This window comes from Natator depressus, chromosome 11 (assembly GCF_965152275.1).
Source record: "Natator depressus isolate rNatDep1 chromosome 11, rNatDep2.hap1, whole genome shotgun sequence".
Classification (NCBI taxonomy): domain Eukaryota; kingdom Metazoa; phylum Chordata; order Testudines; family Cheloniidae; genus Natator; species Natator depressus.
In genome coordinates this window covers 10,242,767-10,253,604 of record NC_134244.1, presented here as the reverse complement: position 1 = coordinate 10,253,604, position 10,838 = coordinate 10,242,767, and the positions used below count along the sequence as shown (strand labels likewise).

At 42.5% G+C, this 10,838-nt stretch overlaps 1 protein-coding gene across 3 annotated transcripts in view; it reads left to right on the top strand.

The window, feature by feature from the left end:
• The first annotated feature begins 769 nt into the window (after positions 1 to 769).
• HSPBAP1 (HSPB1 associated protein 1) overlaps positions 770 to 10,838 on the top strand; it is a 57,174-nt gene continuing 47,105 nt past the window's right edge. For 2 of the 3 annotated variants that reach the window (XM_074966780.1, XM_074966778.1), the window contains exon 1: positions 770 to 909. In XM_074966780.1, the coding sequence (XP_074822881.1) occupies positions 873 to 909 (37 nt within the window). In that variant the 5' untranslated portion in view covers positions 770 to 872. Of the gene's footprint in view, positions 910 to 961; positions 1,216 to 10,838 lie in introns of those variants that run through there. The other variant, XM_074966779.1, reaches the window with a different exon arrangement.

The window sequence follows — 10,838 nt, the reverse complement described above, 5'->3', positions numbered from 1 at the left end:
CCCGCCAAAGCTGGGGCCCAAGGGGACCCCCCGCCGCCCCCCGGGGCTGCGGCGGTAGCAGGGACTCCCGCTCCTCCGCGCTGCTCCAGCCTAGACCCATCTGCGGGGGTCGGCGAGGGGGCTGCCTCCGGGCGGCCAGGACGGGCTCGGGGACAGCAGCTCCCAGGGCGGTTGAGGGACCCGTGTCCTGTTAGGGCATCGGGGAGGGGTCTGGGGAAACGACGCCAAACTCACAATCACAGGGGCTCTGCCGGGCCCTGCCCAGCCGCATGCGCGAGCCGGGCGGCCCTGCCCACCAGCCACCGCCTTCCCTCGCTCCCACCCACCCTCCTTCCAGTCCGAGCCGCCCCACAACGGTCACTTCCTGGGGCAAGGAGGTCTCCCTCAGTCAGAACCTCCCCAACGGTCACTCCCTGGGGTGGTGGTCCCCTCAGTCAGAACCACCACCCCCCAAAGGTCACTCCCTGGGGTGGGGGACTACCTCAGTCAGAACCCCCCGCAACGGTCGCTTCCTGAAGTTCTCCCTCAGTCAGAGCCCCTTCTCCCCAACGGTCACTCCCTGAGGTTGGGGGTTCCCTCAGTCAGAGCCCCTTCTCCCCAACGGTCACTCCCTGGGCTCCAAGGCCCTTGGCCGGGGCTTTCCACTGTGTACTGAGCTGCCCCATCCCGACCAACAGCGCGCGTCAGCCCCCGCGATGGATCAGCGCGCGACCCCAGCGCCCGCCTCCTCCGCCCACAAGCAAACCCACGTGAGGGGTCCGCTACGCTCACGTGATGGGAGGGGGCGGGGCTGGCGGTGACGGACAAAGCCTGAGCTTTGCCCCCTGGGGCGGCTCTGAGGCGGCCTCTCTGCCCGATCACCCGGCGGGAGCATGGCAGAGGCCGCAACCCTGGATCCGCCGCTGCCCGGTAGGTGGCCCCGGCTGGTGACGTGTGTGCTGCGGTGGGTGTAGAGCCGGGCAAGGGTGCGGCTTTCTCGCTGGCTGCCTTGGTCTGTCGTGGCCTTAGATCGCAGCCCGCTGTCCGGGCTCTGACCTGGCCCCCGGGGCACGGGCCAGCGTGCAGTGCCTGGCTGGGTCTCCTCTTTGCAGACCGGGCGCTGGCGCCTTAGTTGCTCCCTCCCCGGCTGCCTGAACACGTGTCCACACACGTAGGTTTGCTTCCAGCACCTCGCACTCTGTCCTCCCTTCACCTCAAGGCATGAGTTCAGTTCCGGTAAGTACCTCCGTGCTTGCTGGTCTCCGAGATGTGCATTCCTCTGCACTTGCAAACTCAGCCCCGCTTCAGCTCCACGGGGGGGAGCCAACAGTGGAAGCTGATGTGTAGACAGGTTTTACCACCTGCATCCACCGTTCCTCACGCTGCCGGAGCTGCACCTCTGAGGAATTACATCTACAAAGGTTTCAGAGTAGCAGCCGTGTTAGTCTGTATTCGCAAAAAGAAAAGGAGTACTTGTGGCACCTTAGAAACTAACCAATTTATTTGAGCATAAGCTTTCGTGAGCTACAGCTCACTTCATCGGAAGTGCCACAAGTACTCCTTTTCTTTTTACAGCTACAAAGGTTACTGGTGCAGACAAGGCTGTTAATATGTCACGTGCAAGGTCTTTTACACCTGAGCGTCCGGCGAGTCGTTGCTACTTATTTTTTGTTCCCCTTTCTAAAATCAAACAACAGAAGTAGGAAATTAACAGCCCAATGACATTAAATGCTTTAAGGCTGTAAAATGTCAGGAAACAGAAGTTAAAGTGATCATAATAACATTAACTTGCCCACATAAGTATCCACTTCATATTTCCAAGTTAAGATTTAAATTCATTGTATATTTTTAAAATAAATTCTGTTTTTCTATTCCCTGTTTTCCAGCCACACAAATTATAGATTCTTATTCTCTCTCTCCACTCACCCCTTGTATCCTTCTGTAAATTCCTCTGACTAATCTTATGCTGGCCTTTGGGATGTTGTGCATCATGTATCTTCCTTTTGCTCCTTTAGATCCCCACTCAAAGTCCACATTTCCACCAACAATGACCCACACTCCCATGCCTAAAATACATTTAATCTTTAAAGGAACCTCCTCAGTGTGTATGGGCATTTTACTAGTACAAGCAACCTCATTATATGTACTTTGCATAAATCTTCCTGATCTGATATCACCTCTCCCTGACTTAAATGAGACTCCTTGTGATCCACCTATACAGATCCAACTGCAGGATCCAGGATTAAATTTGCTTTTGAGGTGCTATAAAAGATGTTGAGATATTGTGACAGGTCATCCACTTGTTACTTTTTTTCTTTAAGGCAAAAGTAAACACAGAGGTGGGAAAGAGATCTGGTTTCTGCTGATGACTGCTTGATATGACTTGGATGGGCACAGTTCCACCAAATGTAGACTCCTCTTACAGGCTGCTAGTATTGTTTTATAATAAGGTGGATAAAAATCAATGGTGGTCTAAATAAAAAAAAAAATCCCCATTGAATGTGATTATTTTGGATTTACTATTTTTTAAAAACCACAGATGAATTTAGAGTCATCTGTCACATGAGCTAAGGGCATTATAAATTATTATCATTTGAATAAATTGAAGAATATATTCAGTTCATTATGCCATAGATATCAATAGGTAATAGACTGTTTACCACATGCAATTGTCATCATAAAATTAATGGTTTATGCTGCACAGTATTTCAGTTTCTCTGAAAAATTATTTATTTCAGATTGGCTTCAGTTCTGTCACAATGATTGGAAATTTAATTGATAAATGGCAGTATGTTGAACTGGGGTAGTAGGGTGCACCAGAATGACTCACTAATACATCCAGGCAGCACATCAATGAAATTCAAATGATACTTAACGCCTGATTCTGCAATAGGATTTGTGCAGGTGGATCCTTACGGAGTTCCATGAAAGACAATGGGCACTGGCATAATGGTATGCCCATACAGATCTGATTTCAGGATTGGGGCCTAAACTAGGAATTGCAAGCACCAGGGTGGATTGAAAAAATTTATACCAACCTAAATAATTAGAAATATAGGCAAAAAATAAGAAAATGAGATTCTGTCTAGACAAATTCAGCCTAACTCACCTGGGAAAATATAATTCACACACCATTATTTAAAAGGAGACATATGGATAATAGCAGAGAGTAAATAGGTATGAACCTTAATGTGAAATGGCAGCAAAACTAGATCATAGTCCAAATTCAGGCTTGGCTCAATTAAGTAGTGCCCGGAGGTATCAACCAAGATCAATGCCTTATAGTGCGAGGTGCTTTACAAACGCTAACCCCTGACTATAGTACAGCCCTGTCCCAGTGATCTTGCAATCTAGTATAACTACATAGTATAACTAATCCTAGGTGTTCCTTGTTATACTGATGAGTAGAAAATATAATTCATTCAGAAGTGTGAATTTTCAGTGCTCTTTAATGTTTAGCAAAGTGATACTCAGACCTCAGTCATTCAGGAGCCAAATTAGCAATCAGCATTACCCAAAAGAGTCACAGTATTGTGAATTCATTGTTTCATTTAATATTTTTATATTTATAATATTCTCACAGCAGAATGACTGGCCAATTATTCTACAACTGGTTAATAACATAGTAAAAGCATCCTGACTGGTTAATAATTAAAACACTGTGTTTTAACATCATGTGCTGCACAGAGTTACGGGAGACATATTAAAGAGCCACTTGCAGCTCCCAAGCCTCAGTCTGAGTATCACTGGTTTAATAAGTAAATACAGTACTCCTCTGCTTTTACCGTAGTGTAAAAATGAAGACTCTGAATATATGTGGAATAATTAATACAAAAAATGTTCAGTAATTAATTCAGGCCTTATCTGACTGTTTGGGAATATATTTTGACTCTCATACTGACCACTAAGAACTGATATATTAAGCAAGAAACAGCAACCATAACAAAAAATGAGCAGCAGATATTAAAATAGATAATGTAAAGCTGTCTTTCTTTACTATTGATTTCATATGATTAAAATGATTTATTTTAATTCTTATTTTAAATCATTCCACCATATTTCATAGCACTATAACCAATATGCAGATATTCCAGTGGTGGCATGACCTTTTCTAGCTATTTAATTAACACAGTCTAACATTCCACATGAATTATTCTTGTTTGCAGGATTTCATACCATTTAAATTTGTTAATGTGAAGGAGCATTGCATTGTTGATAAACTGTCAGAAATCAAATTATCTGGCAGCTAACTGATTGCATTATTTTATTCATGGATATAATACTTCTCTAAATATGCTAACGTCACTCTTTCCTCCATATGATGGCATTTTTCCCATTCTCATAACTGACACTTGTATATTTGGGTGTGGAAATCTCTGCATGCTTTAACCTCATTATAATGTAACCTAGAGACTTGAATATCATCAGATCAGCTAAATGTGTATTCAGACAAATATGAAGATTTTTTGACTCCTAAGACTTACACAAGTAGAGTTTTATGGGGGGGTGTTAGTTTTTGGGGGTTTTTTAATGTAGTAGCAAAGAATTTGGTCATGAAGGGTTAGACTTTTGTTATGAAGGGTTAGACTTTTCTTAAGAGAGACAAGGTAGGTGAGGTAATATCTTTTATTGGACCAACTTCTCTTAGTGAAAGAGACAAGCTTTTGAGCTATACAGAGCTCTTCTTCAGGTATAGGAAAGTTACTCAAGCCAGGTCTACACTACCACTTACTTCAGTATAACTTATGTCGCTCAGGGGTGTGAATAAGACATCCCCAAGTGACGTAAGGTACTCGGACCTAAGCGGAGTGGACAGCGCTATGTCAGCGGGAGTGTCTCTCTTGGGAGTGGATTTATTATGCCAATGGGAGAGCTCTCTCTCATCAGCATAGAGTGTCTTCACCAGACATGTTACAGCTGCGCGGATGTAGCGCTTCTAGTGTAGACTGGCCCCAAGTGTCACAGCTAAATACAAAGTGGAACAGATTGTTTAGTGTAAGTAGTTACGCACATTTTAAGGGACCATTCAAGATGAAGTGGCCTGTTAACACCCCTGAAGTCATAGGACAAAAAGGGGAGTTGGTGGCTTACAGATTGTTCTAATAGCCGTAAATCCAGTGTCTTTATTAAGACCATGATTTTTCGTGTCTAGCAAAGTTATGAATTTGAGCTCTCAGGCTTGTCTTTTGAAGGTGTAAAAGACTATGCTACAGTATACTAAACAATCTGTTCCACCTAGTAGTTAGCTGTGACACTCTGAGTACCTTTTCCAGACCTGCAGAAGAGCTCTGTGTAGCTTGAAAGCTTGTCTCTTTCATCAACAGAAGTTGGTCCAATAAAATATATTACCTCATCCACCTTGTCTCTCTATTATCCTGGGAACGACGCAGCTACAACACTGCAAACAGGAAGTAGGGAGATCAGACATGTTTTGTTGAAACTGTTCCAGTCTTTCATGTAAAGGCAATTCACAATGCCTGCTACGATATAGGTCTTAAAATTCACTGTACAAAAATTTGAAAACGTGCATTGCTGAGCATATAATCCTGTTTATATCATAATATCTTTGATTGGTTTTGTTTGTGGTTTTTATGGGAGCCTTGTTTGTTTTGGAGAGGGTACTAGGGATTTTCTAAAATATTTAAGCTCTCTATGCATTTGCAGGTTTCTGATAGTCAATGTGAAGTTCCTTATAAATAAAAAATAATTTACGTTGGTATTTTTGATTGAAGCCAGCATTAGTTAGACAAGAACTAACAAGCACCTGAGACCAATATGCTACTCCCACATACCCAAAACTGGTTAAGGTGCAGTTAAGCTTGAAGGCACATGCCACTGATCTGAATGTGTATTATTTTTCAAGAATGTTATTTAACAACCAAACCCCAAACATTCAGACCCCAGAAAATGCACAGTTAGGGTTTATCTACACAGTAAAGTTAGTGCACAGTAAGCTAGAGTGAGAATTTAAAGCATGCTAGCGGCTCTGCACTAACTCCCCGTGTGGACACCCTTACTGAGCACTGAGAGTGCCCCGGGGTGTTTTGCTTAATGTGCTTCTGAAGGGCATTAAGCTACAACGCACAAAGGCACTCTTACTGTGCAGTAGGAGTGTCCACACAGGGTAGTGCACACTAGCTGCTGCAGGTGTTTCCACTGTGTAGACAAGCCTGTAAGGTTGCGCTTCTCAAAAAAGGCATCCAGATCGCTTTAGATTTTCCTCGCCTCCTAGAGATGATAGCTACCATCTTCGTTCTTTGCACAGAACATCAAAAATATGCACCAGAGAACACTGGTTTTGTAACTTGTTTCATATGTTCATGTCTCGCCATACTAAGTGAACTCCTTTTGTCACCACACTAATCCTTGCTGTTTCCATGTAATTGCTCTAATGTAATGATCTTGGCATTTGTGATTTATATATGAAGATATTCGATCTTGAATAATTGGCTGCCATATGGAACCAAAGGAGGTATGGTGCACCTTATAAAATCAAATAATTTTGAGGAGCTGAGTGCCTTCAGGGTGATCAGGCCCTTCATGAAAAATGGGGAATGACTGCCTTCAATGTGCTGTTTGTCACACTGGTCATTTGAAAATTCATTTACATGTGCTCTGTTTAGAAGCAAGAAGGTCGTAAAATGACAATATTTCTAAGGCCCTGTGCTTTACTGCTTTGCTGAATTGGGGTGTATATATGATTTAAGATTGACATATTCTATTCCGCTATTCGATGTTTTCTGGTGACTGGTACAATTAAACTGTTATGCATAGATAGGGTAGTAGGAATTTCTGATTTTTCGTAGTATGTTGCTATAAGAGCAAAGATAAGATCATTTGGATGCCTTGCTTTAGAAATGCAACCTTAACATTGCATTTCTTGTGTCTCTGAAATTAGGGGGGTTATTTTTATTTTTTAACTCTAACATTCTTCAAAGGTATGTACTCAAACAATTGAACTAGCCCGAGCTAGTGATGACAATTCCTGCAATCTTGAATTATTCAGTGACTGGTTTGGTGAACTTTACTGTCTGAAAGGAATCTCAAGACCTCAGAACTCATCAAAATAACTTTTCTAAGCACATTAATAAGCCTATAAATGTTAAGCTTTGGAATATATTGAACAGCGGAGGAAACTCCCAAAAATCAAAACAACAGCAGTGTCGTACTTGCCTCTAAAATGAAAGGTCACATTCAGTCCTCAGAGAAGCGCACTCAACTTCATTGATTTCAATGGAAGTTCTGTGTGCATCTCAATGGAAATTTTGGCCCAAATAGTCCTTGGTCTTTTTATTGAAGATGGTGCACGACCACCAGAACGTAGACAGACACTTTGGAGTAGGACATTATGTATAAACAGTGAAGAAAATCTCTGGGTTGAAGAGAGATATTTTGATACCATTAATAGTAGTTTGTCTATTATAAAGCTGTGAAATTTAATATATTTCTATGTTCTAAAGCTGTACTTTTCAGTAAAATTCTGTATATTCTATCTCTCTGGACAGACAGTAACTTTTATATTGAGTGTATATGTATTACATAAAAAAAAAAAACTAACATTAATGCAACTTTAAGATTGATACTTCATTCAGAAAGGTCAAGGGATTCACACCTTAATGGACAACATTAGGTCAAATTTAGCCCTAAACCGAGGTTTTGTAACAGCAAGGTTTTGCAAAACCCAAACTATGAAATTCAAAACAAAACACTGAAAACAATGGTTCATAAACAATTATTCCCCTTCTTTGCTGAAAATCTAAACATCAGCATTATGCTAATACATGAAAGTGAAATTGACTAGGAACTGACTCAAAAGTTAAACTCACCAGACTATTTTCATCATCCAAGCCAAAGGAAAATGGAAACAAACATAATAAATAATGAAAAGCGCTGTTATTAAATATTTACATTACAGTAATGCCCAAGGCCCCAATCAGGATCAGGGACCCTCTTGTGCTGCATGCTGTATAAACCCCTCTGAATGTATAAACCCCTCTGAATGGATTCTTCAAATTTCTTTCAGTTTAATAATCTAAGGTGTTATTAGCATGAATATTTGTTTTGTTGTAAAGTATATATTTTAGCCTGACAGCCCTTTAAGAAACTATACTGCATCAATAACTATGATTACAGTTAAGATTTTTTCATGGTTATTTTTAGTAAAAGTCATGGATAGGTCGTGGGCAATAAACAAAAATTAACGAAGTCTGTGACCTGTCCAAGGAGGAGGGGTGTCACTGACAGTCCAAGCCCCATTGCACGCGCAAGGGAGCAGCTGACAGCTCGACTCCTGCCCCATCCTGCGAGCTGAAGCCAAAGAAGTCACAGAGGCCCGTTAAAGTCCCAGAATCCATGATCTGTGACAAAACTATATTCTTAACCATGATGCACGTCCTATATATATATATATATATATATATATATATATATATACACTAGGTATTGCATATGTGAACCATGGCTCCCTACTGGATAGAAGAACTGCTCAATTGTATTATAGGCCTATGGTTCTCACTCTTTTGGGGCTTAGGACCCATTTGTAAACCTTGATCACCTTTTGTGACCCAGTAAATAGCTTTAATGCAAAAAATACCAAGCTTGCTTAAAAAAAAAAAAAAAGGAGAATTTGTGGCACCTGTGGCACCTTAGAGACTAACAAATTTATTTGAGCATTAGCTTTCGTGAGCAGCAGCTCACTTCATCGAATGCATCCGATGAAGTGAGCTGTAGCTCACGAAAGCTTATGCTCAAATAAATGTGTTAGTCTCTAAGGTGCCACAAGTCCTCCTTTTCTTTTTTCAGATACAGACTAACACGGTTGCTTCTCTGAAACCTAGCTTGCTAAATACTTCTTACCCACTGTATATAGATGTTAATGTAATAAGTATTGAATAACAACAGAATAAGTACACCATTATGACGGAGTACACTCCTGTATTCACACCCAACACACTATTGTAATAATCTTTGAACAAAGTATGCCTTGTAAGATATCCTTTCAAAGGTATCCTTTGAAAATTCATAATTTGCTGGTCAGTACTGTCCTGGTAAAATATGTATGGCAACATTGTATGTGAAATTATAAGATTTCCCTGTATGGTGTTATTAACACATTTTCCAAACTCCACAGCCCTGCCCAAACACAAGTTGGCAAACAGGTCTGTCCTAAACAAAGCAATGTGTGCTCTGCTTAATTTTAATTTAAGCAGTAAACACAGTCATCAAGCAGGAAGGGAAGACAAAGGAAGTTCAAACAGGTGAAAAAACCCAGCAGGGAATATCTGTCCACATAGACTCTCTGACTCCTGGTTCTCAGCTGGAAATGTTTTTCAAGAGGGGGACTGAAACTATTAAAAGGAGGGACAAACACCCCAAGGCGCACCTCTCTCTCTCCCTGCCCATCACATTCACTAGACCCAAAGAGATAAAGGAAGTAGACATTGAACTCTGGGGGGAGTTCATTTCTGACTTTTATGCTTCATTACTTGTAATCATTTAAAATCTCTCTTTGTAGTTAATAAACTAGTGTTACTGTTTTATCTAATCCTGTGTGTTCAGGTTGAAGTAGCTGGGTAACAAACTGTATTATTCCCTTAAAGGAATAATGGACTCAATAGTAGTACTGTCCAGGAGAAGGCTGGGCAGTACAGCACATACATTTCTAGGGCCACCCTGTGGCAGTCTTTAAGGCTGGTAAGAGCAAAGGGGTGGCTGACTGGTGGAAGCGCACACACAGGCAGAGCTGGGAGTGACTTACATGCTGGAGGCTGTTTGTGAGCAGCAAGGCATTGCAAAGGGTACCCCAGGTTACAGGGCAGGGGTGACACAGCTACTCGTTAGTCTGGATTGTACCCTGGTATGTCACAACCATGCATACCATTGCAGTGGCTCCTGTCCTCTGGGGCTGGGCTCAGCTCCCTGCTCTGGCCATTGCAATCTCTGGGGTTGTAGCGCTGATCAGGCTTGGCCCAACCTCCCTAATGAGGGTCTGGCCAGGCCAAATTTGGAGAGTAAAGTTGTGACCTGGCACATCAGGTCACAGCGCCACTCAAACTTGACCAGACTGGCCCTCCATCCTCATGATGAAGGGGTGGCTAGGCCATACCTGAGTGGCGCTGCAATCTCACAGTGCATGGAGAGGGGAGCCAAGCCCTGCCAGCACTGTGGGACCAGAGCTGCAGGAGCCGGTGCTGCAGGGTGAGTGTAGGGTGAGTTCTGCAACCCTCCTGCACGCACCCTGGGGGCAGAACCTGACCCCCTCTCAGGGCCTCCCGCTCCCTGGGTGAGGGACTTGATTTCCCCCTCCCCCACCGGGACTTCCACACAACCCTTTGACGCATTCTGCTGACTCAATTTTGGTTGTAACCAATGGGTTGAGAAACAATGTTATAGGCTGTACACTGTTACTAGCTAAAGGGAGTATTCCCTTTTGACCAGAAAGATCTACATTCTCTTTCTCTGCTATTGCCCTGAAGTTCTGACTATGTTGAACAATACAGTGACATCCGTGAGGTCCTACATGACTATAAATGTCAGTGCATCTTATAGAATGCACTGAATAACTTACAGTAATATTAAAATTGACCATTAACAAAGAAAGCAAAAAATAGAAAACATTTTGTATGTACAATGGGGCCCCAGCGTGTGGTGGGGTGGGATTTTGTTGGTTGTTTTTAGTTTTGTTGGTTGGTTTGAAAAATGAGTGTTTAAATATCCTGACTTGTGAATTCTCAGTTTTTCTACTGTGCCATTGTAGTAACATTAGTCTTTGCATTAAATTCCCTGTACTTGTGAAGAAAGTAGATACGGGTTGTGACTGGAGTACATAAGTGCTGCTGAAGCACTTGAAAGGTGGTACT